General features: G+C 39.6%; 1 protein-coding gene across 1 annotated transcript in view; it reads left to right on the top strand.

The window, feature by feature from the left end:
- LOC107083797 (slit homolog 3 protein-like) overlaps positions 1-27,042 on the top strand; it is a 256,322-nt gene that overhangs the window by 221,436 nt on the left and 7,844 nt on the right. Inside the window, exons 21-33 of the mRNA XM_015373268.1 lie at positions 151-219; positions 320-391; positions 516-587; positions 5,101-5,172; positions 5,252-5,334; positions 5,415-5,495; positions 6,723-6,847; positions 11,844-11,941; positions 14,885-15,024; positions 17,564-17,657; positions 18,552-18,689; positions 19,265-19,505; positions 26,474-26,604. Coding sequence (XP_015228754.1) covers positions 151-219; positions 320-391; positions 516-587; positions 5,101-5,172; positions 5,252-5,334; positions 5,415-5,495; positions 6,723-6,847; positions 11,844-11,941; positions 14,885-15,024; positions 17,564-17,657; positions 18,552-18,689; positions 19,265-19,505; positions 26,474-26,604 — 1,416 coding nt within the window. The remainder of the gene's footprint in view (positions 1-150; positions 220-319; positions 392-515; positions 588-5,100; positions 5,173-5,251; positions 5,335-5,414; positions 5,496-6,722; positions 6,848-11,843; positions 11,942-14,884; positions 15,025-17,563; positions 17,658-18,551; positions 18,690-19,264; positions 19,506-26,473; positions 26,605-27,042) is intronic.

Below are 27,042 nucleotides of genomic sequence, written 5' to 3' on the forward strand. Positions count from 1 at the left end.
ATAGCTCTGAATATAGATTTTCCCCCTGGTGTATAAATAATTTTTGGTTCCTCCAACTGTTAACTTCCTCCTTTAACACCCAGCATGAACCTCTGAGCATAATTAAGCCTAGAAGGTCTGTATTTGTGATCCTTGCCTTTCTCCTGCCAGGTACCTGGAGGGTAACATGCTGTCCTCTGTTCCCAAGGAGCTGGCAGCCCTGAAGCAGCTATCTCTGGTGTAGGTACCTTTCCTATGCAGCAGATCACCTGAATGCCTGCTGGTTTAGGACTCAGTGGTGTTTGCATGTGTTGTTCTGAGCGAAACTGTTTGTTCACAGGGACCTGAGCAACAACAGCATCAGCACAGTGGCTCCGTATACCTTCAACAACATGACACAGCTGGCCACACTGTAAGTTCCTGAAGCAACATGACAGAGTTTTTAGAAATATTCCTGTGATAATCAGGTTGTAGACCATATAGGTTGTTTTATTTAGAGATTTTTGATGCTATATATGGGTGTGTGTTCCTTCCAGCATCCTGAGCTACAACCAGATCCGCTGCATCCCACTCCACGCCTTCGATGGCCTCAGGTCTCTCCGTCTTCTGTGAGTAGCACGCCTCCCCACCAAGTGCTGCAGTGGATTCAGTGTTCTGTATCCTGCCAGGTGTCAGGATATCACAGGGCCACATCACACTTTAATAACGTCTCTGATGTCAAAGCAGGTGAAGTCCTGCTCAGAATGCCCATCACTTGTTGTTTTAGGGTAGAGAAGAAATGGTCTTTCCATCTGCATGCTGTGGCCTTTCTCTGTCCACCAGCATTTCTTCCTCCATCCATCCTCTCCTCCTTTCCTCTGCCTCCACCCAGGGTTGTATGTGATGAATCGACTCTCAGGCTCAGTCTCTCTGGGTCATCCATTCGGTTGTCCACCCTCTGTCTCCTGAAACCCACATGCCTGCTTAGACACAGCATCCATGTGAATATTACTCTCTGTCCGCCTCCACACATCATCCCAGATGTGGAGACACTAAGCAGTGCACACACTTCCTTAGAGAATCTACTAAATCAGTTGGTTCTATATTCTACATATAGTTTGGCTTTTGCTACAAAGATTGCTTGGTCTAACCCTAATCTGTTTATAATTTATTTTGCAAACATTTGTTTTGGTGAAGAAGGTGACCCAGATTCTGCACCTGCTGTGGAGGAGAGCCATCATTTGTATTTCCTAAATCAAGAAAATAGAAAAAAAGCTATTCTGTTTAATTTGTTTGAATAAAATATGTTAGCATTTGGAATAAGTGATATTCAGTTGCCATTTTATCAAAACATTTGGTGATAAGTCTTGTGTTGGGTTATGGGCTTACATCACAGCCTGAAAACCAACAAGATCTATGCTTAAAATGCCACACTTTACTACATATGCTGCATTTGGAGTGCAAATCTACAATATTTAAATGCCACAATATTTCTAAATAAACTGAGATTCCCTTATTAGAGGAATCATTCCTAAAGTAAAAGAAGGGTTCCCAAACATCAAGCAAAATGACAACGTTTATCATGACCGTCTTTCACCTCAGTAACAACAAAATATGATAGTAAAAAAGCTATTATTATCAATATTCCTGCAGTTGTATTTATGAGCTAAAGGGATGCAGATAAATATACTAAATAATAAGTCAGTTTATGTATTTAAGGCTTTTATTGTGAAGGTTTGAAAGAAGTTGAGTCCAGGTTGTTTCCTGTATTTAGGTCATAAAATAAGTTCTCATCGAGCTGCATCAAGCCTAGTCTGAATATTTTGGCTGTGCTACAGAGAAAACCCGATAGCCTAAGCTGGTTTTAACAGTCTAACCCAGCTGATTTCAACCTTCCTGTAACACGTCCCGAGGGAGACGACCAGGAGGCATCCGAATAGATGTCCGAGCCACCTCAGCTGGCTCCTTTTGACGTGGAGGAGCCACGACTCTACTCTGTGCTGCTTTCGGGTAACTGAGCCCCTCACCCGATCTCAAAGGGTGCACCCAGCTACCCTGCGAAGGACACTCTTTTTAGGCCGCTTGAATTAGCGATGTTTTCCTTTCGGTCATTACCCAGATCTCATGACCATAGGTGAGGTTGGGAACTTAGATTGAACTGTAAATTGAGAGCTTTGCCCCCCCGACTTAGCTCCCTCTTCACCAGGACAGGTAACCCTAACTAGACCATGGCCTCAGATTTGGAGGTGCTGATCCTCATCTCGGCTGCTTCTTACTTGGCAGCGGTGCATGCCTAAGGTCCTGACTTGTTGAGGCCAACAGGACAACATCATCTGCAAACAGCAGAGATGATATGCTGAGGTTCCCAAACCAGACACCCTCCGGTCCCTGGCTGTGCCTACTGATCTGCCCATATTCCCTTTTATCCCCACTGTTTGTTCAGTGGGAATAAAAGCTAATATCCTTACAGATTGTCCCACCTGAGCTGTGGAGCTCTATGTAGCTCTACCAGAGTCACCATGGTCATCCGTGCTCCTCCTTTAATTAATATTCCGCTTTTCAATCTGGGTGGATGTACACGTCTTGGTAGATCTGCAGGCCAATCTCTCTCTGTGTTCAGATGATGGATTGAGTTCTGGGAGGTGTTCAAAGCTTGGGATGTTGTTCTAAAACCTAGCCCTGATTTGAACTGAACGAGAACATTCTCCCTGGTCTTTTTGATGGTTCCTTGGTGGTTATAATGCTCTAGTTTTCAAAAGTTCTCTAAAGAACCGCTAAGATTAAGACACATAGAGCTGGACTCTGGTTCTTGGCTTTAGGTTACACAGGGCTTTTATTTAGGGGTGTCGGAAGGTGAAGGGGCTGTATAGAAAAACACACCATTCTTTGGATTTTTATTGGTAAAATAAAAGGTAAATTGCCCTTCTGCTTCATGATCACGAACTACTCTGTGTTTGCACGTCAATGAGTCAATCGATGTCGTGAAGCTGATTGGGGTTTTTCATTGGCAAACCTTAGATGCAGAACTCTGAGGACTGCAGCAGTCGCTGCGGTGCAGTCTGTTAGAGCGTCCCTAGATGATGTTTCAAGAAAATAAAGGGGTCAGAACAAAGCTTCGGCTCCTATTGTTGCTTAGAGCAGAACTTGTCTGTCTGGCCCTCTGCAGACAGCTTTGTTTCTGACCTTTTCTCTGTGTATCGACTGTATCTCTCATGAAGCATTTCACCTTGGAGAAGTTTACTGGTGACTTTTTTTATTCTTTCATGCTTCCTTCCTTTCATTTTAGTTGATGTTGCCGTGGGGACTGGTCCCTTAATGCCCCCACATAGCAACTGGTTGCCAGGCAGTCATCACTGTCACTTCCTCATTACCCAGAAGCCCCTGTGGGTGAGGCTTGTGCAGAGCTGTTAGACCACCTTACACAAACACACACACACACAGCAATGCTTAAAGACATTAGGAACAGACACAAGCACACATTGTGAGAAACACGCACAGACAAATGTTGCACAGTGGCGCATGCTGACCTTCATGCACACATGGACACACACACATAGAGCTTAGTTTCCAGTAGTGCCAGTTTGATAGCTGTCCCCTGCCACGTCCCTCTGCTCTAATGGAATGTGAACTAGTTTCCAGCAGGCAACACACTCAAATGGACAGACACACACTCTGCTGTCCTCAGAGACAAGACCTTCAGACTCCAAATAAAACACAAACACACATCTAGAGACGTGAACACATAAATGGAAACCCATACGACAGAGAAGTCCACACCCTAAAAGAACTTGACTGGTTCAGACACAAAATCAGCTCAGGAGACCCAGTCCTTTCCAAAAACTAGCAGTTACCCGACAACGAAGATGAGCCCTCCGTTTGTTCTGTTGTTTTCTTCATGAATATTTAACGTGTTTTAATTATTAATAAGGCTGATTGTATTGTAAACCCAAACAACATTACATGCTGTAGTTTGAAGCTATGGGGGTTTGGAAATCTGTTGTTTAGAGAATGTTCATCCATTCCTCCATCCATCAGTCCATCCATCCCTCCATCACACCGTCATCCACCCTTCCATTGATGTGGATCTTAACTGTGGACGGTCACTCTGGACGGTCAAATAATTTATATTTTCATCATAAAGCAGCTCTTTTTGTTTCTGCACAGTTTTGATAGTGAGCAAAAGAACAGTTTAGTTTGAACAGTATGCCCCGCCCCTATCCTTCCCCCTTTGACAAACCTCCATATGTATGTGATAAAGCGTAAATCTCATAATAAAAGTAATGGAAATATATCTGTCTAGAAGAAATACAGCCAGTTTCAAATCAAGATTCAGTCCAAAGCTTTCCTCCTTGAGAAGGTTGGTCTGATTTACATGAGCTTTGTTCCTTCTTTGGTCATTCTTGTACTTCAGCTCTCTCTTTTCTTCCTCCTTTCTGACCTTTTAGGCTGGTTTGCTGTAAAGTAATGAAAGTGAGCAGAGGTATTGCAACTTTCCCTTCATTGGCCACCAGGCTTCTCTGTTTACAAAACCTGCCGTTCATACGCTTCGAGAAAACACCCCTCATTGGGAAACGCTCTTAGAGGCTGATTGGAAGCTGGAGGCTCGACAGAGTGAACCCCATTGGCATGGGAAAAATTGTGTTAAAGTTAGAAAACTCTGCATTTATTTTAATAAAATTACCTCTTCTGCCACACCATGAAAAAACAAAAACATTTTTCTTAGAGAGATTTTTAAAAAAAGGTATGGGGCCTTTCAGGATCAATTTTGGCCAGATGGTAGAAACTGATACCGTACATACTATATGTTTCAGAAAAACAATGTCATCAAACAGCTATTAGGATGGACCTTGCCATCAACCATGTAAGAAATGAGTTAATTGGGCCTCAAATAAAAACTAGCAGAAAAACCCTTGGGATCAAATGGAGTGAACCCTTTAGTTTGTTTAAACATCCAGCCACCTGATGAAGCTTGAATTATAGGTGTGGACGTATGAATATATTAGAACCTGGCAGATCTGTTCAGTTCCATATTCATTCTTGCAGAAACATTAAGAACCTGATAATTTATCATTGATCCGTGGGTCATCCAGACTGCTTTCTAATGTGCTTAATATCCGTGCCTCTTGTTTTCTGTGTTGTTAGGACTCTCCATGGCAACGACCTGTCTACCATCACAGAAGGAGCCTTCAGCCACCTTACCTCTCTGTCTCACCTGTAGGTTCAGCCCTGTGTAGTTCTCTCTGTGTTTAAGATGTTTGATTAGTGCATTCATGTGTCTTGTCCTTGTGCTCAGGGCTCTCGGGGCCAACCCTTTGTACTGTAACTGTGACTTACGCTGGCTCTCTCAGTGGGTCAAGGCCGGCTTCAAAGAACCTGGTAACAAATCAATATCCTATGAACAAACCTGTAAGACTTTGTCCATGTCTGAATCTGATCCACCTTCTATGTAACTGTAGGCATTGCTCGCTGTGCCGGACCTCCTGAAATGGCTGACAGACTGCTGCTCACTACGCCACTCAACAGATTTCAGTGTAAAGGTGAGAATTTTTTGGATCTGTTGGGTACTGACATAATTTTAAGGTACCATTTAAAGTAGCCAGATGAAATTCTAGATCAACTTTTATTTATCTTATCGCTCTATAATTTGACTTGCTGTGTGACTCTGCTTTGATCTAAACCAGGCATCCCCAAACTCGGTCCTCGAGGGCCGCTGTCCTGCAGGTTTTAGAGGTTTCCTTGCTCCAGCACAGCTGATTTTAATTGAAAGCTAATTAACAGGCTTTTGCTCTACTGCAATCATTATAATCAGCTGTTTTAAAGCAGGGAAACCTCTAAAACCTGCAGGACAGCGGCCCTCGAGGACCGAGTTTGGGGATGCCTGATCTAAACCATCGAGTTAGTTTTCCTCCACAGACTCCACAGTCTCTTTTGATCAGATCACCTTCATTTCCAGTTGGAAATTTAGCTTAATTTAGCTTCTTTTTACAACTCCTACATCAAGCCCAAATGTGTTAAGCCTTTAACTGATAGTTACAGTATCTTGTGGAAAGATTATCCCACTTTAATTCTGAAGTTTGCTAAATAACTTCTAAATGCAAGTGGTTACACTGAGTTTAATTTTGGGATGTCACAGTAAAGGGCTTAAATACAACTACTAGTGACTTTTTTGTAAAAATGCTAAAAATTCTTACATTTTCTTCATCTTTCCATCGATGCACTAATTTTGTTAGTCATTAAAATCCCAAAGAAAAACCAGCTGTTGTTGGGTCATGCGTTAAATAACTCTATGTAGAATCCCTCTTTTATTCCCGTGGAATAGAATAGAGAACATCAGACAGACAGCTAGGTCAGTTCAACACAATCTGCTACTGCAGCTGAGATGAGAGGAAACAGGCCTGTAACATTACAAGCCTCATTGCCTATCAACTATCTAACTTGGTGGAATAACTTTGGTTTTTAGTTATATTTTAACAACATTCACAAAAACAGCAGAAGAAAATAAAGTGCTAATTCTATTGTCCATGTATTTCTCAAGATACTAAGGTTTGTATTTTTATGTATCTTTAACTATAAAACCATTCAAATATATTCCCCCCTTACAATTTGCCTTGTTCTTGTCTAGGATCTTTTTGTTAATGTCTCCATTAACCAAAGAGAAGAGCCTTTAGCACAACATGACTAGAAATATACAGCTGCTACTTCCCTTTGCCCTTTCTCTGTCTCCCTGGGATCACCCCTCATCTGTTCCCCTCCTTAATAAACAGGTCCTGTGGATATCAGCCTGATGTCAAAGTGCTCCCCCTGCTTGGCGGCCCCCTGCCGGAACAACGGCACCTGCGTCTCTAATGCTGCAGGATCCTACCACTGCACCTGTCCATATGGATTCAAGGTGAGAAGGAGAACATTCTCAGGCATCGCTGTTCAAACATTTTGCTCTGTGTGCAAAAACACATTTTAAATTACAACACCAACATGTTTTATTAGTAATTATTGTTTGTCTGTTTAACAATACTTTAAATGTGCAATATTTCAATGAAACAAAGAATGAAAGAACGGGTTTAGCCTCTAAGCAAGTTTCCTTCAATCATTTTTCATTGGATATACTTAATGCAGCCCAAATTGAATAAAACTAACCTCAGAGGGAGCAGAGTAGCAACTAGTACTTCAATATGTATTCAATTAAACTAAAGTGGAACCAGACTTCATTTACAAGATTGTGCCTTACTATTATAATTAATTATATTACAAATGTGAAAATATAATTGTATAAAATATTTTTTTTTATAATTTTTTGGCATTTTCGCCACCATGTTGCAGTACTCAAGCGGTGATGTCACGGGGTTGGTCGGCTCTGTAGTTAGCAGTTTAAATACATTGATAGTACCAGCTACATCTCACAACTGTAAAACAGCAGATGTTTGGTACGATGAAAAACGAAGCTGAAAGACCACTAGAGCTTCTAAATGCCATTGCTTTTGAGTCCATTCACTGGGACTTGAGCCATGGGCCTATTCTGCAGAAAGACTTGAGGGTAGAGCAGCCCCACATTCTACAAGTGAAGGTAGCCATACTTTATAGGGATGTTACTCAAGAAGAATGTAAAAGTAATATGTGGTAAAACTACTTAGAAAAGTATTTGTATTACTCGAGTACTAGTAACAACCCATCTCTGAAAGATGAACGCTGTTTACATTTGAGGTGTCTTGAGTTATTAGGCAAAAAAAAAAAAAAGCCAAACATACCAGAGAAGGAGATGAGGAAAAATCATAGAAACTGGTCTACTGTTCAGTCTGTGCTATATCTGATACGTCAACCTGGAGATGCGGTTCCACATTCTGATTGTAGATTCTAAGTTTTAAGCAAGCTTTTCAATACTAATATAGCTTTCACTGATTTATCACATTAGTTGGAGAAACACTTTAAAAAAAGGTGGGGTGTTACCATGACGATGACTACAGTAGATGTAGAGGAAAGGTCTTGACAAAAAATAAAATAAAATTAACTCTCTCTTTTCCCATGATTTCTAAATTGGGAACACCATTTATGGTACTTTGAAAAAGGAATATGTGCTTTATTGAAGGAATTACATCACAGTTTTCTCTCAGACTGTCACAGACTGAACGAAGATGACAGAAACTCCCATTTTAGACTTGATTTCTTGTGAGAAAGTCAAAATTAGAAAACTATTTTCACATGATTTTATACCATCCTGTCCAAAATAAGTAAAAACAGGAAGATTTATCACATAAGGCACCAGATGTTGCTTGAGATGAAACCATTTTCCCCACAACGCAAACAGTGCATGTTTTTAAAGCCTTTTCATCCTGTTTGATTTTGTCTCTGAGAGAAATTGACTTTCTGCATTTTCCTTCTCAAACCTGCAGCCAAGAATAATATAACAGTCACCATGACAACCACATGTACTCTTCTGCCGCTCAAAAGATAATGTTTGATTTGGGGACTTTCAAAGTAAAACTAGTACTATTTCAAATTAAGATTCTGGTGCTTTGATTGCTGGGACTGCAGAAAAAAATTCAGCAAATTCAGTTATATTCTAAATATGCTGAAACAGAAATTTAAGTGTGATTTCTTGTAGAAACTTATTTTATTTAAGCAAATGAAAGACTAGGATTTACATATGTTGAATTATTAAAAGCAAGAATAAACTTTCCCACTATTCCAACATAATTGATCAACTGAGGAATTTCATGTCATTTCAAAATAAAAAATTATTTATATTATTTTTGGTTTTCATAATGTCTATCTGTGTGCTCCATCAAATGGAAGGAAACATTTATTTTGGCTGCTAAAAGCACTAAGTTGAAGCAATATCCTCATTTCCTCAGGAATCATTCCATATAAGGTTAGAAAAGTAATTTTTACAAAGATAAACAAACCATCAATCCGCACACACAACTTTTTTAAATAGGCTTCCTGGTCTAAGGAATTACATGAAAGCATTTGAAAAGTGTATATTATTGCAGGTTGTGCAGAATGAATGAGACAACATGGGTTTTGTTAGCTATGGTTACTAAGCTACGCTTTAGTCCACGCAACCTCATATTTGCCAGGCTAATTGTTTGGAGTTGCAGGAAACAAAACTCAGACTATAATTCATGTAAAACTCCAATAAATATCTTACTTCAGCTTTGTCACTGATTTATTGCTACCATTAATCTTTCTGATTAGGTTTATCAGCTCCACGGTCCTCTGTTGTGGATTTTGGAAGAACTGCCAAAACATTTTATCAAAAGCAAAACTTATATTAGCTTTTTTGGAAGCCGTTAAAGTTTAAACCCAGATGTTTGTGCATGTTCCTCCTGTACCTCCCTGTACCAGCTGCATGTACCTGACCTTCTAGGTCATGTTCTGGTTCTGGTTTGTTTCAAAGCTAATGAATGCTGCCAAACAAAGATTAAATTTGCAAAAAATGTGGGTTTGCTTTAATACATTATTCCTTCAAAAGGTCCTCGATGGGCAGGTCTGCATTATTATTATTTAAATGATCCTGGTGTTGCAGCAGATTTACCAGACTGAACGTTAGCCTTGCATCAATAATATTTTTAGTTCTTCATTAAAGCAGTAATGATCACTGCAGCAGAGACTTTTAAAATAAAAATATACAGAAAGAATCATTAAAGTAATATTAATAAATCACTAATATCAGTAAATATCATTAAAGAATAACTAATATTTAACATTATGTAATCGTAGTTATATTCAGTTGTGGTTCAGACTGCACATAGCGAAGCTAGGCATTATTACCATTGCTAGAAAAAGAAAAAAAGGAAAGGAAAGTCCTTAGAAGACGCCCTTAAAAATAACAACTGGTCTATTGGACTGTCAGATTTCTTGTGCTCAGGAGAAAACCATACTTACGGAGTAACTGATGGCTACTAGTTAAGCTCCCTCAGTTCAAATCTCTGGTGTTGTGTGATGACACTGACCTCTGTGGAGTAAATCATTATTTATTCTTTATTTCTCTGTTTTTTGTATTTTATTTGATAAAAACCTAAGAATTTATCTATTACAAAGCCTTGATAATTTTGATTTGAATTGAGAAAGCTTCCTGAAGGGAAAGCGAAACGTCTTCAAACTTAAAAAAAAAAAAAAAAAAAAGAAAAGTCCACTGGTTGCTTTTTTTCACTTTTTTTTTCACTTTTTTGGAATTATAAAACCTGCTATAGATAGAGACAAAAGCTGGTAAAGAGATTTTTTTTCCATTATCCCCATAATATTAGACTTTCAGTGAATGAAAATGTCAGCGATGTTACAGAAACATCAACAGACTGGTCTCTGATTTGCTACTCACTGGCAGCTGACAGAAAAAAAGGGCAGATGTATGGGGAACCTGAGTATTAAAACGACAGCAGACAGGAATTGAACTCAACACAGCAAAGGGACAAGAAGTGAACTTTCACCACTAGGCGGGCTATTGAGCTTTCTCTGCAGAGCAAAATAAGATGTGTGACAAACTGCACCTCTTTCTGCCTCCATTCCTGCTGTAATCCCACCCTGACCCCCACTCCCCCCTCCCCTTCTCACCCATCACCTAATATGTGCCGCTTTAGAAAGACTAAAACAGCATTAAACTTCAGATGTCTAGTCAAGAAGTAAGTTACTTATTTTCCGTATTCTGGGACAATAATGGATTTACATTTAAAAACAAGCCTTTAGTTTTTCATATCTTTTTTAGTCCTTTCTATCCAAAATAATGAATTATTGCTTATTTTTCCTTTTAGGACCTTAACCGCTGAACCTCTAATGTCCAGTCTACTTCCTTATGTGTAGGTGTCATTTATAATCTTTATAAGGATATAGCTTTGATCTCATCTGAGCACAGATTTTACAACTTTTTCGCTGTACAAGCAAACAAAACCTTAACTCTGTTTTTAATGAAACAGTCATCTGCCAAGGACACACGCTGGGAAACAGCAGCAGCTTGAGTGGGCTTATGTGGGTTTTTTTATTATTTCTGTGGTTGTGTCCATCGGGTCATTATTAAAACATGGTGATGAAGCACAGCAAAGTACAAAACCAGAGTAAATCTGAAGATAGTGGAAAACATGAACTCCACCTGAGACAAGAAGATAGATGGTATGAAGGATGAAAACAAAGAGCTAAAGCTGGAGAAATAGGAATGTGGGGAGAGTTTAAGCCAACAGGCAGGGTTAGAGAGGAATAAGTGTGTAAGAGAAACAACAAGAGAGGAGGAGAGAATAAAGATTGATGGAGATTGAAAGAATAAATGTGTTTCTCCCTCAGAGGAGATGGGTGTGCTGAAGGTTTAAGATTAAAACTGTTGCTACAGGGGAGGCAGGGGGTAAGTAAATGTGACAATGGCCTATTCAATCTGAACTTAATCAACAATCACATGGCTCATCTCAGGGGAATTGAATACAACTATTTTTGAATTAATACTTGCTCAAATGGAAAAGCAATTTCTTCAATATTTATTTCCTATTTTCACAATGAAGGGGAAGGGGGGTGCGTTGGTCTTTTACCTCAAGAACTGCTTTGCTCCAACTTCCTTTATAATGATATTGTAGAACCAAGGGTCTAGTCAAAGTAACCGAGAATCACAACCTTAGAATACAATAAGCTTTTGACCCCAACAGTTTCATGTTCATTAAATCTGAATGTTTGTCAGTATTTGTTTAAGATATTTACTTACAAACCTGATCGATCAGATTACGGTAAATAGAATGAAGGAATTATTTAATAACTGTTGATGATTAGAGATGCCATGCAGAAGAATAAATTATTTATATAATATCCACGAAGATGCTGACAAAGGTCTGAAGAATAAAGAATTTTGGAATAAAGAATATGAATAAACCCAGAATGAACCCCTCTCCTTTATCTCACCCTCCTGTGTCTCTTAGGGTCAAGACTGTGAGGTAGCGATCAACGCCTGTATCAGCTTCCCTTGCCTTAACGGGGGAACCTGTCACATTCAACCCGGACAAGAGGACCGCTTCAGGTAGAAACCGATCTTCTAAAAAAATATGTTAACGTCAGCCAGAATCTGAAAATGTTTGATCAGGAAAGTAAGTGAAACAGTTATTCATATTACAAATTATAAGACTGAGAAAATTGACCTTTAGATAAATGCTGGATCAGACCTGCTGGTCCTCTGTATCCTGTTTTAAAACCTTTGAAGAACCAGAGCTTGGATTTATACTGGAAGCGAATATGAACTTTCTCCATTATGCAATTTCCCACCTTAGCTGTGGTGTAAATGTGTTTTGGAAAACTTCATTGAGGTTCTAATCCAGACCCACAGAAATTAGTTTAACATCTCCTTACGCTCCTCCTCCTGTGGGGTTGTTTCTGATTCAGATTCTGTGATTTTCAAAGGGGACCAAGCTGAGATTGCATTTATTGGATAACAGACTGTTACAGAGGAAACATTGCACAGCTTTGATAGAGTTGCTGCAAAGGCTGCAGAAAACCAGAATCATTTAACAAACTTAAATCGCCTTCTCCATGAGCGGAGAGCTCTGGTGGGGATTACAGACAATAATCTAAAAACATTTTTGTGATTATCTCAAAGTAGCGATACTCTATAGTTGCATTTAAGTTACTTCCCGCTCAGAATAAGTTTTTTAACATTCCTACCACAACAGTTTAACCCTCTGCAACATCACACAGCAGCAGCATGGCATGTGTGCACTTTAAGCCTCAATAGGTTGATTGTTTTGCCTTTAGATTAGAACATAAACAGTGAAAATTATCTGATAGTTTACTTGCTTCCCTCATAAAAATGTAAGGTATTCAATCCATTCATCTATTGTTTATATGAGCAGTCAGTGTGATGCTGTAGATGGAGTCACAGGCACGACAGACACAGAGGACAAGCAACCATTCACACACTTATACCTTAGGCAATTCAGAGAGACCAATAAACCTACAGATTGGACTTTAGACTGGGGGATGTAGCCAGAGTACGCAGACTTCATGTATGCATGAAGACAAGATGCAGAATGCATATGCACAAAGATCCCAGGCAAAGGTGCGGCTGGTTTTTGCAAATGTAAAAAAGGAATAATAACTGAGTTTGTTGAATTTGTAATCACTATTTTGTGTAGTCTAATCTAAAAATCCTATGAAAAGGAGTACAAACAGAAACAAATTACCAAACATGATTTGATAAAAAATATATATATATATATTTCACATGTTCCCATCAAATAACTCATCCCATAGTCCAGGGTCTACAATAAGGGCTGCCTCCCTCCCAGAGCTGTTTTCTACCCTGTTTATTATTATTATTATCATCACTTTTTTTGGAAGTTGTTTCTGCAGAAATCTATCTCAGAGATTTTATCCGTCCTGTGCTCGAATTTAATTTTTTTTTTTTTCTTCTTGGAGCATTATGAGGATGGATGAAGAACGTTGATTTTAAAATTAGGACTCCTGCTCCCTGCATTCCTCTGATGATTGTTGGGCTTTTATTGCCAGACAGGAATTTAATTAAAACATTTTAATAGCAGTGTTAAAAATGCATGCCCCCTATACAAGCTGACTTGAGATTGTGCTTTATTAAATTGAGATGTAGCTCAGATGGTCTGCAGCTAGAACAAAATGGTATAAACAAACATCACATATAGATAATTTTGATCATTACGACAGCTTTAGACATTGTGAGTCATATTTCATGTTTAGCTGCTGGATTGATCCCTTAGATCTGTCATAATGACATGTGAAGAGAGAGTGTGTACTTATTTAGAATTACTATTCAGGACCTGGATTATTTACTCATCTTCTGAGGACCAGTTGCTTTATGGGGACCACAGCCCAGTTCAAATGCAGAAGACCCCTTTTTGTGAGATAATCTTCAGAAGTATAGTGTGCATAAAGTTAGGTTAAGCAGTGAATATACTGGATAATGTAAGGAATAGAATAGAATAGAATAGAATAGAATAGAATAGAATAGAATAGAATAGAATAGAATAGAATAGAATAGAATAGAATAGAAAATCCCTTTATTTTCCCACAATGGGGAAATTCTGGTGTTTACAGCAGCAAAAAGATTGTAAAAAAAAAATGGCACACAAATGTGAACCTTAGAAAAAATTATAAGAATAACATAATAGTGAATAGTTAAAAAATAAATTATAACATACTGTACTGTAAAGTGTTTTTACGATTTAAAACTGTGCATCTGGAGAATAAATAACCAATATACAGCAATGGACTTTTTTTACAGTAATGGATATTTGAAAATAGCAGCAACATCAGAGATGTGCAAAATGACAGCAGCGTGTTATTTAACTGACTAAGACAGAAACTGTGCAAAATCAGCATGAATGTAACAACTTATTAAGGTTGTTGGGAACAGTGATGGTTATAAAGTCTTTCAGCTGCTGGGAGGAAGGATCTGTGTTTTTGCTCTCTGGTGCATTTAGGGTGCAGCAGTCTGTCACTGTAGGAGCTCTCCAGTTCTGCAACAGCTTCATGCATGGGGTGGGAGACATCATCTAACAGAGATGTTCATTTAGTTAGGATCCTCTTGTTTCCCACCTCCTGCACTTAGTCTGGAGGGCATCCAATCACAGAGCTGGGCTTCATGATCAGTTTTCCATAAATGCAGCTGATATAGCGTATGGAAGTCCATGCAGTCTTAAAGCAGGCAGAAATACAGATTGCATGTGTATACATTTTTATGTTACCTATTTAGTACCTTTACAAGAATATTTACTAACTTTGTAAGGACCAACATGCCTCATGGAGACCAAAGTTTAATTCTAATGTGACAGACTCTGTTTTTATAATGTTAGGGGGTCGGTTTAGAAACATGATGAGAATTAGCTTCAGGTTTAGGTCAGGGTTTGGAATATACGGGTAGTGGTTAGGGTTCAGGTAAATATTAGGGTTAGGCATAAATTCAGTTACTAAAATCAATGTTTTTTTGTGTGTGTAGCTGTGTGTGTCCGCCAGGCTTCGAGGGTCAGCGGTGTGAGATAAACCCAAACGACTGTGAAGACAATGACTGTGAGAACAACTCCACCTGCATTGATGGGGTGAACAACTACACCTGTGTCTGCCCCCCCAATTACACAGGTACATACACACAAACACATACCCACTTGGTTTTCTTTTTATTTAGAGTAGTTCTTTGGTGCCATCTCTGATCACACTGATCCATGGTAAATTCTGTTTTTCTTTTTCCATAACGATTTATCCCAAAACATTCAGTGCATTTAGTGGATTATAATCTAATTCAACAGGGTCAGGCTCAAAACATTATAATTTGCTTTCTGATATACAGTATTCCTGAAAGCGTCTATATTTTTCCCTCAAAGGCCACAAGGATGACTGCCTCCCCACACATGGACTCACACACATTTTAAATCTTTTTTTCCAATATAGTGGGCGGTAAGTTGGTAATGGGCAGCCTCTTCACAGCACACTGTAACTGTTCCTTCAGGAGGTTTAAAGTGCAATCACACACCAGAGAGAGAAGAGCCGGACAGCAGTGAAATTACAGAGAGGAATGGGGTGCTGGAAGGGGAAAAGTTGAAGCAGACGGAGCCAAGAGAGGGCAGAGAAGGGGCTGTAAAAGGCCACGAGCTCTAAGAGAGAGAGCAGAGCTGGAAAAGTCCAGTAAGCAGCAGTGAAAATGCTGACTACGAATTCAAGTGCTTTGATACTGACACACATCCAGACATCAGGTCTGCACTCACTCTGAATTAACAAAGTGCACACACACTCACAAGCTTGATCCTCTGATCTCTGGAAGCTTCAACCAGTCATCAGGTGTCCCATCATTGAGGACGGTCCGTCGCTGGCTCCCCTGACTCAGCTTCCAGAACCCCAGGATTATATTTAGACTGCATTGGCTTTTCAGTTAGTAAAACAGTTCTTCCTGCATCAGACACCAGATGAAAAAAGGATTCATAGACCTGCAAAAGTCAGAAAACTCTAGTAAAAAAAGCAACAACGAGAGTTTCCACACTTATTTTCTTTTCATTGTCAAATTTATTTATATAGCACTTTAAAAACAGGTATAAAACTGCACCAAAGTGCTTTACAGGAAAGACAACAACACCAGTTAACAAAACAGTTAATAATCTTACAGTTGTAATCTTACAGTTACTCCATTAACTGTAAGATAATAATCAGACACAGATTTTTACATTTTTTTTTATTTTTATATGATGTGATTTGTCTATAATTCATCTCATTGAAAATTGATTCCTTGTCTGTATTGAAAGGATTGAATCTGAAGTCATTTATTGAAGAGACACTCATTCGGTATGCAAAAGGAAACATTCCATTGCTTTTGTTAAACCATGTCTCAAACCATGTCTTTAAGGGTCAACTGGCTCCTATACTGGTTCTAGTTCAAATAAAGCATTCACACCGAATCACAAAATGTATTAAGTGTTGGATAATGCTGTCTGAATGCAACAAGTCCAAATATTCTAAACTTTAAAACTAAGCCAATCTTCTTCATGTAGAACACGGAGAAGAGCCCTTTACCACCTTTTATAAAACTAAAGAACAAAATCTATACATAGAGTCAGGCAAAAAGTCAGGAGGCCTCATTTATTGTATTTTTATGTGATTGTAAAGCGCTAGAAAGATTGTTTAATGTTTTTACATTTTAGAAATAATCTTTTTAAAAGTGCGACAGCAGAGTCTGGTTATTATGGGGGAGCATGATTTGTCATCATGCTGTGGAACAGGGAAGCATACTGGACAAAACTAAATATAAAGGTCACCCTAAATACATATAAAGCAAGAAATACATCAGATGGGTGAGATCAAAGCACACCGAAGTATGGCTTAGTCAAAGTTCAGATTTTAATCATACTGAAAATCTGTGGAAAGATTTGAAAACTGCTGCTCTCGATGTTTTCCATCCATCTGATTAAGTTTAAGCTTTTTTACGACCACAAAATAATGAGTGTAGAGATTTCTTACTGGTGGAGATAAACCACAGAATATCTTCACACTGAGATTTTATAAAGCACTGATTAGGGGTACAGAATCTAAATGACCTTCATTCCTTTTAAATTTGTATTTTTTAACAATATTGAAGGCATACGTGATGTGTGATGGTCGGTCACTTTAGGTGCCAAAAACATTTTGAAGGTGTATGAATAGTTCTGGTCTGCTCTGTCGCTCGGGGCAGTAATTGTGGCTTCACTGATTTTGCTGCAAAACAATTATCATCTCTATCTTTCCAATCTTAATTGTTTCTTCAATAAAAAAAAAAAAAAAACTTTTATTCCTATTAGTATTTTTTTACCAGAGGGTTTTTAATGTGGAGCTGCTGTATATTTCCTACATTTGCTTATTATCTTTAAAATGCAAATAATAACTTTCAGTTTGTTTTATTTATTAAATTTATTGGAGCAAAACATTTTTATAGAGAAGATTTTGGATGCGACCGTTCCAGAACATGATTGAAATGTGTTAAACCTGCATTTCCTCTCTGCTTTTTACTTACTGTTAACCCGAATCCTGGACATCTTATTCTGTCCTCTGTCTCTGAAGGCTGTCCTTCCTCTCTTTCCTATGTCCTCCATCTGATCTCCATCCTCTGTCCTATTTCACTGTTACAGAGTGAAATTCCTTTTCTCTTTGTCCTCAGGTGACCTGTGTGACGAGGTGGTTGACCCGTGTCTCACCGGTGTTGACCCGTGTCAGCATGACTCCAAGTGTGTCCAAGTTGGCCGAAGTTACAGGTGAGGTGGGGCCCTAAATTGGTCACGGGTCACATCACTGAGGAAAATGGTGGAGTAGGGAGATCCAGCAGTTCATACACTTATTATAATCAGGAAGTTCTTCACTGATTTTCATGTTTAACGGTTGATTGAAGGTGTTTTTTATTCGGGATTTAAGCCCTCTAAGAATGTATAGCAGGAACTGGGAGCAGAGATTAAAATGATGTATGCTGTTTAAAGTTGTTTCAGTTTCAACCATCCAGCAAGTTGGATTTAGAGGTAGTTCTCCTTCTTCATCATTTCATTCTCTTTGTGCATCACAACCAAACATGCCCCAAGCATGATGCATCCACCACCATGCCTGACAGGTCCATTGCTCCTGGTGTTGTCAGACTGAACTTTAGTCCTGTTTGTGATCAAACAGCTGTGTCTAGTCAGAACATCAAACTAGTCCCCAGCTGGTGTTTGACTCGTCCACTGAGAAAAATGTACTAAGTGCCACAACTTTGGATCAGGCGCCTGTTTTTTGATCAGATCACTTTGAACTGGTACTACAGTGGATAGCAGTTTCCTGTCCATAACAGAGCTGAGCCTTATCAAAACATTTTTACTAAGATTGGTTCAATTGGTTAAAACCCAGACATGTGGATGTTCCAGTGATCCTGAACTCCCATCTGCAAAAAGCTAACTTGAGTTTTTTGGAGTAACCCAATGTCCTCCCGGCTAAAAATGTAACAATTATGCCTGATCTTCAAGCGGGTTCACAGTTTGTTTTGGTTTCTTGTCAACCAATTTATTCCTGCTTTGTAATGGATCTTCTTCAACCTTTCAGACGTAAATAAGTTTCTCTCTGTATGCAGTAAAAGCTGGGATCACTCCTGATCTGATCTCATTCTTATCTCCCTCCCACTGCAGATGCGAATGTTTGCCAGGCTACGTGGGCCAACACTGCGAGCAGGACAATAATGACTGTTTGGAGAATAAATGCCAACATGGTGCAGAGTGTGTGGACGCTGTCAACGGCTATACCTGCATCTGTAAAGAGGGTTTCAGGTGAGCGGAGTGGGTACAGCTGGTACCCAGACCCAGTTTGATTTGGCAGGGCCAGACAGGAGGAAAATACAGATGGCACTCCGTAATCAGACACTTGACTTTCTGGACCTACTGAGTGCTAGTGTGTGTGTTCCTGTATGTGTGTGCAGCAGATGCAGGGCCATGTGGTTAATTATAGCGGAGACTGCTGGCGAGAGCCAAACAAATTCATCACAAGAGACAGAGAGAGAGAAAGTTGTGTGAGTGCTGAAAGTAGAGAAACAAAACATTTTGTAGGTCAAATTTGATTTGATTTGATTTTTTTTCGATACACCTGTTTTGTTTCAATAAAGCTTTTTGCTTTTAGAAAATATTTGTACTGGTTTGGTTTTCATGGATTATTTTAACATTCTCTACTCTGTTACAAATTAGAAAAAGATGGGTTTATTTTCTTTATTGAGTGCTGAATCTTTCAGATTATTGTTCCATCTCATTATAATCCATCCTTAGTTCCTGTGCTGCTGTATCTCAGTAGATATAGATCCAATAGATAGTTTTGTAGAAGGCTAATCCTGTCCAATCTGCTCCTCTCCCAGTGGGCTGTTCTGTGAAAACCCTCCACCAATGATCTTGCTGCAGACCAGCCCCTGCGACCAATCAGACTGCCAGAACGGTGCCCAGTGCCTGGTGGTTGCTGGGGAGCCCATCTGCCGCTGCATACCTGGTTACTATGGCAACAAATGCGACAAAATTTCCACCGTTCACTTCTTGGGTCGGGATGGGTTCGTGGAGCTACATGGCACCAAGCTGCGACCGACGGCTCACATTTCACTGCAGGTGGGTTGGACCTCCGACCTTCATCCACAGAAGTTCATTAGAGTGGAAATCAGAATCGCTTAGTGAATCAAACAGAATTGGTCAGAAGTTTAAATCCGCTTATAATCGGCATGGGTATCTGTTAGAACTCTGGTGCTTTTACAGCAAACAGTTGGAAATTTAGTTTGTCTAGATTGCGCTTTTTCATGACATGTCACCTCAATGCACTTTACAGATTTTATGAAATTGAATTCAGTGAGTTTAAAGAACTAGCTGCACCAGCTTGAAGTTGCTAAGAATTTTCTCTGTTCTGCGATCTGGATTCTGTCAGGGTCTCTGTGGGGCTGGTGCCTATTTCCAGCAGTCTATGGGCAAGAGGCGGGACACATGTTGGACAGGTTGCAGTCTGTCTCAGGGAAACACTGAAACCTTGCAATCACACACTCACAACTATCAGAGAAGCCAGTTAACCTAACAGTCATATTTGTAGACTGTTGGAAGAAGCTGGAGTACGTGGAAAGAACCCACGCATGCAGAGGGAGAACATGCAAACTCCATGCAGAAAGACCCCAGGCTGGGAACTGAACCCGAAACCTTCTTGCTGCAAGGCAATGCACCCATCTTGTAACCCCTGCCTGTATTCATTCAGAAATTAGCTACTTCCTACTGTAGATACAGGAATAAAACCTCCATCTGGAAACAGCTTCTGACAACCTCTGACTCAGTAGTGAACTGTGCTCTATGGAAAAACTCACTGTTCTTTCAAACTGCTTGTTTCCAGGCTTTGACCTGGCTTTTATAATCCATAAATCTTAATTTGGTTTGAGTTCCAATCAGCCTGCAGCACAATGCTGCTTCCACTTTGCTTGATAGGCTAGATGTTGATTTGGAGTGTAGTTGAATAATTCAGAGATCCTCCTACCTCCTCCTTCTACCCCAGTGTCACTGAATGTGAAACACACACAGCATAATGCTACCACCTCTGTGCTTTACAGTTACTACAGCTGGCCTTAAATTGAATCTTCAGAGCGTTCCTGTCATTGTGGCCAAACAGCTCAGTCTTTGTCTCTTCTGACTTCTTTGTTTTTTGAGGGCTCAATCTGCAGCTTAAAGTTGTTGCTTGAGGAGTTGGAGCTTCTTCTTCTTCAGCAGCCTCTTAGTCCATCTTTCCCTGAAGGTCTTAGTTAAGTTCCTTTCATCTGTGGAAGACTGTTAGGGATTGGCAAATTAAAATGTTCAGAAACAAAGATCCAAACTATTTGGGCTGGATTAGCCAGTCTAAGAGGTGGCTTTTTTTTTTTCTTCAGATCCCATCCTTGTTTAAAATGATTGAGGAAAAGGTGTATCCATGACATCAAACCCATCAGATTAAATGCTTAATGGCTTTAAAATGCATGTGGTGGAGGTGGAACTTGACTCATACCATATTTTACAAACAGGCTCTAACCAGAGTAGAAAAAGAAGCAGGAGGCCGCGTTGCACAACTGAGCAAGAAAATAAATACATTAGAGTCTCTAGTTTGAGAAACAGACGCCTTACAGATCCCTAACTGGCATCTTCATTAAATAGAACCCACACTAGCCTGTTTGTGCTGTCCTCTAAAGGGAGGAAATCTTCAATTTCGTAGCAATTTCTCGCATGGAATAGCCTTCATTTCTAAGAACAAGAATGGACTGTCGAGTTTCAGATGAAAGTTCTCTTTATCTGGCCATTTTGAGCGTTTAATTAACCCCACAGATGTGATGCTCCAAAAACTCAATCTGCTCAAAGGAAGGTCAGTTTTGTAGCTTCTGTAACGAGCTAAACTGTTTTCAGATGTGTGAACATGATTGCACAAGGGTTTTCTAATCATCAATTAGCCTTCTGAGCCAATGAGCAAACACATTGAACCATTAGAACACTGGAGTGATAGTTGCTGGAAATGGGCCTCTATACACCTATGTAGATATTGCACCAAAAACCAGACATTTATAGCTAGAATAATCATTTACCACATTAGCGATGTATAGTGTGTTTCTTTAAAGTTAAGACTAGTTTAAAGTTATCTTCATTGAAAAGTACAGTGCTTTTCCTTCAAAAAAGGACATTTCAATGTGACCCTAAACTTTTGAACGGTGGTGTACATCTGAGCCTGTATATATTTTGAAACCGTTTGGAGAACATCAGCAGTAATGACATCCTTCCTCCCTGGAAACCTTTAGGTGGCACTACAGGCAGCATTTCTTTTCATTTGAATTTCTTTTAAGTTCAAATATGCATTTTGCTGAAATGGTTTTTGAATGTTTGGATTGTATTGCATAAACATCTGTGAGTTGTTTCACTTGGTGCCAACACGGCCACACACACCAGATTTTTCCTACCCCTGAGAGCTGCATCCTAATAGAGACATATTTCCTCCATTTAAAAAAGAGATTGTAAGTAGAGAAGCAGAAAACCGAGTGCAGTCTAACAGAAATTTGGATCCATGTGAGCGTGTGCTTGTCCGCATGCGTTGGTGCGTGTTTGTGTTGTTGCCAGGAGCTTTGAACGTCACTGTCGAGGCTGCTAAAAGACTCAGTGGCAAAGGAAGAAGGAAAGAAGGAAAGAAAGAAGCTGTGGCACATAATAAATCACTGGATGCTGTTTTCTGGTTCACTCCTACACCTGTTTACCCCTCTCTCCTCCTCCTCGCCTGTTGAGCTCTCCTTCAGCAGCTCGTTAGCAGGTGTTGACTTGGCTATGCTCCACTGGTGACAGAGTGTTAAGTGCTTGGCCCGACGGCCCCGTTTTCACTTTCTAGTTAGTTAGTGCTTTGGTGTGCACTCGAGCAAGTGCGACCTGTCGAGTGAGAAGAAGTATGATTTACTGTTTGTAGACAAGCAAGCTTTATTTTTCATAAAGTTCTGGTCTTGATTTTACATACAGTGCTGTAGGAAAAGTATTTACTCTCCTACAGATTTCTGCTTCATCCTATTAAAGATTATCAGATAAAATAAAAACATCTGATAACAAAGGTCCAAACCAAGCTGGACCTATGGGGGGGAGGGAGGGAGGAAGGAAGGAAGGAAGGAAGGAAGGAAGGAAGGAAGGAAGGAAGGAAGGAAGGAAGGAAGGAAGGAAGGAAGGAAGGAAGGAAGGAAGGAAGGAAGGAAGGAAGGAAGGAAGGAATTATTGTTATAACTATATTACATATTGTTTAAAAAGGGGTACGAAGAAGGGACATTTGTTTACTCACACCTCTTCACTTTATTATAGTCCATAACATCAACATCATTACCCAATTCCTACATGACTCATGTGTCCATGCTACTCCATAGTCCATTAAATCCAGTAAATGAATTTATTTCAGTTATATAAGCATACTTATACACATTCATACATGCCTACACACATCTCCCTTCATACAATTATTATTCATGCCCAAACAACCATCAATCATTACAGAAATGTGTATGAAGCCATCTACAGTGGCTAAGAAAACCAATGGATGTTCACCTCCCTTCTTCCATCTCACATCTTTTTAAGATAACCAGTTTTGGTCTCATGTAGAAATACAAGATAAGAAAGAAACTTATTGACATCTATCTGTGTGGGAAGGTCTTAGAAAATTATTTCTGCAGCTTGAAGAACTGCATTTAGAACCATTACCCAGAGATGGAAGGAACATGGACCAGCATAGAACCATCACAGGAGGCAAACCTACCGACATACAGCTCCAACATAGCAGCATTGACTCACCACTGAAACTATTGTCGATTTGATTTTAAAGCTCTTTTCAACCTCTTAAAACCCATCGGGTTCGCCGGCGACCCAGTGGACCTTAAGTGGGGGTAATAATTCAGAATGCATAAAATTCTACCGGTTAAATTTTTACCAGCAGGTGGAGCCATTGTGCGCAGCTCCAGGCTGTCACCAAAATTTCCAAACCTCACATCTGGAACTGTTATAGCTAGAAGTCTGAAATTTTCTACATTTGTGGTTGACATGATGTAGACAGATTTAATACAATGAAACCTGCTTTTTCTCAAGAATCTCTTTATTACTGCTGTTCAAAAAAGACCTATCATTTCCAAGAATAAATAAAAACAACTTTGAGTCATGTTTGAACTGATGCAGCTTGGTCTGTGTTCTACTCACCCAATTTATATATTCAGAAACTAGAGGGTGTTAGCTTTCAAATAATGTATTGCACATCTAATTTGGGTTTATAGTTCCGAAGTTAGTGCTTTTCCATTTGGGTATGCAAAATAGATGAGGATTACCCAAAAGGAGGTGGATGTTAAGAGGTTAAAATTAATTCTTCCTTTGAATAATGATTAATGATCATAAGCAGTAATTACAACCAGTAGCTTGTTAAAGAGCAGGATTCTGTGAAGCATCTTCAGGGCCTCCCTGATTCTGGCAAACAGCCCTTACCTAATCTCCCTCAGTATAAAGTCCTTGTTAGGCGGCTGAAGCAAAGGAGCCATGTTATTGTGCTTCGAGCATCAAGAAAGATTAAAAGAAAAGGCTGAGGCAACAGGGCAGCATGACTTTCTGCCCCTGCTGTACCTCACCTGTAAACAGTATATCTACTACCATATTAACATGGTTGCTATCTTACGGGAGGAGCTCAGAAAAAGACAATATTATTTTGAGGAGGATTCCAGATTTTCTGATTAATCCAGATGTTTTTGCGTGGAATGTGCTGGAAAATCTCCAGTCTACAGATGACCTCTCCTGATTCTTTTCAGTTTTCAAACAACTTTCACCTCCAAAGCAAAGACTTGGACTGACTCAGCTTCCCATGTTTACGCTCCAGTGGGGGCCAGGCATCTGCTCAGTTACAGTGAAGACCAGCTGGCTTTGATGTGGGGACTCAAGAGGTTTATAAAGCCACAGGTTATGAATCTGAATGCCAGATTGTCAACACTTTCTAACATAACAATCACAGAAATCCCAAGGATTAGGTGAGGTTCAATCACATGAGATGAAATTAGATTAAATGAGTTGAGATTAGATGAGATATGAAATGAGATGATCACTCCTCCCATGAGGATTTGATCAGATTAGATTAGATTAAATTAGATTTGATGAGATTAGATGAGATAAAGTGAGATTGAGTGGTTTTATTCTCCATGTTAAAAATAAATATACTTTTGTTTTTCACTGCAGTATCAGATTTCTCGGCTTCTTGTTGTTTGGATCAGAAGGTTGACAGCTTTTACATTGAATGAAACTGAATGGTGTTTGTTGTACGAGCAGGATAACGATAATCTGTGAAAGGTGCATAAATGTTGGGACTAAGAACACGACCCTGGGGAACACCAGTATTAATGATAACAGGAGAGGATCTACCATTCCAATGTTTATTCAACGCATCACATTGTGCTCAGGCACAATCCTCTAATAGAAATATTTTATTTTGCTCTCTGTTTTAATTATTGCATCTCATCACCATCCCCTCCACATGAGTGAAACCTGAAGGCTATCAAACCTTTCAGGCCGTCTTCCCGAAGGTGTAGTAGAACAACCTGCCTCCGCAGCCGTTTGCTTGAGTCAGGATGATCTTCAAACTCATTTAAAACATCCTTACTCAGTCAGCCGTTTATTCCAGGTTTATGTTTCTAACAGCGTTTGTCTTCTGCATGTTTTTTTCTGTTTTTTTTTTTGTTTTTTGTTTTTTTACTTTAATGTGTGTTCCATCTCGTGTGTTTTTATAATTTTATGCACTGCAGTCAGAAGTTAACATGGAGAAGAAAATTATATATTTTTTTCTTAAAGAACCGTGGCTCCGAATGACACAGAAAGACTTAGATATAAAGATGCAACTGAATGTCCCTCTGCGAGCGTCAGAGGATCTACGGACTTATCAGGCTTCTGGCATCGTTATGGCTGGAGATTTGTCCTCTTCTTCATTGAATTTGGAGTTACTTTAAATTTCTTGGTTTCCTTGAGTCAACCGGGCTTTTGAGCTTTTTATATACATTTTTATTAAGGTTAAGGTCAGCGCTGTTCAGGCTCAGACTGGTAATCCGTAACACTGGGCATTTGCCCAGGACCGGGCCTTATTTAAGAGTGCGAGGGCCCTCCTTAAATCCCCAACATACCGAGGGGAGGGGGGTGTCGATGGAAAAATGCCAGGACCGAAAATCGTTCCCAGTCCGAGCCTGGCGCTGTTCCATCTGACCCATATGCTTTTGCCCACACAAACGAGCTAAATGTCTTCTGCGGAGAGGTTTGGTCCATTCTAGACAAAGATTGAACTGTTTAGATATTTTCTGATTTGAAGACATTAAGGATGTTTTGAAATTCAAGGTACTATTCATGATGGTGGCAGCATCCTGCTGGCCGTCTGTTGGTGCATCAGTGGTTCTGATGCACTAAGTGGTTGGAATGATGAAGAACGAGAACTACCTTCAAAGCTATTAGGACAAGGATCCTAAGCAAAAACCCAGAACGGTTTGGAAAGCCTTTTCAAAGTCCAAAAAGAGTTTCACTTCTGTAATGACCAGGTTTAATAGTCCAGACGCTGCTGGATTGATACCAAATGTGTAGTTTATGTGGAACCTGAGAAACAATAACCCTGGACCCATTTAGGTGGTCCAAGTGGACATAAATCTTAAACTGGTTTTGGAAAGAATAATAGGCAGTAATGGATCAATCTTTTTATATGAGCTTTGCTCAGAGGGGCAAACATCTAACCAACTAGAAACCTGTGGAGGCCACACAAAACATGCAACACCTTTTACTGAATATTAGTCATAATGTCTGAGCAAAATCCTCTACACATTCAAATTTATTCAACAATCTCATGTTTTCTTTAACAATTATTTATTTTTGTTGTATAATTATGACAGCCTGAAGGAACACAACCTCAATCAATGAAAAACTAAAATGATTGACCAATAATTCTATACTTCTGACCAGAGCTGCCTCATATGATCAGTATAATGATTTTTGTCACATATTACTTGGCTGATTAGATGTAAATGGTCCATATTGACTAAATGTTCACGGTTGTCCTCCAGGTGGCCACAGATAAAGACAACGGCATCCTGTTGTACAAAGAAGACCTGGACCCGCTGGCCCTGGAGCTCTACCAGGGACACATCCGGCTCATTTATGACATGGCCAACTACCCGCCGACCACCGTTTACAGGTGAGCCATGCAATCCTTTCAGATCCTCTCACCATTTACAGGTAACGAACACAGACACACCCAGCTGTAAATGCTTATGTGAAGTGGAAAGTCCAAACAAACATCCAGAGGGTTCAAATTGAAACAAACACATTCATTACACATTTTTATTTACGAATTATCTGAATTGCTGCCAAGGACTGTTCAGACTTGGCTGATCGGACCCGGCAGATCCACTGTTTATCTTCATCAGAAACAGATTCTGATCTGAACCTCCCCCTCTATAAACAAACATGAGCTCAGAGGATTCTTTCTAAATACTGTAGAGGCAGCCTTTCCCCCAGCCAAAACACCACGTCTCTTTTGATCCAATTTCAAATGTTAATATATAAGTGATATTCACAATCAGCAGCGTACAAAAGTATTCATTCCACTTCAAGTTCAATAATGGACTACTGA

Source organism: Cyprinodon variegatus, unplaced genomic scaffold (genome assembly GCF_000732505.1).
Source record: "Cyprinodon variegatus isolate N-32 unplaced genomic scaffold, C_variegatus-1.0 Scaffold84, whole genome shotgun sequence".
Classification (NCBI taxonomy): domain Eukaryota; kingdom Metazoa; phylum Chordata; class Actinopteri; order Cyprinodontiformes; family Cyprinodontidae; genus Cyprinodon; species Cyprinodon variegatus.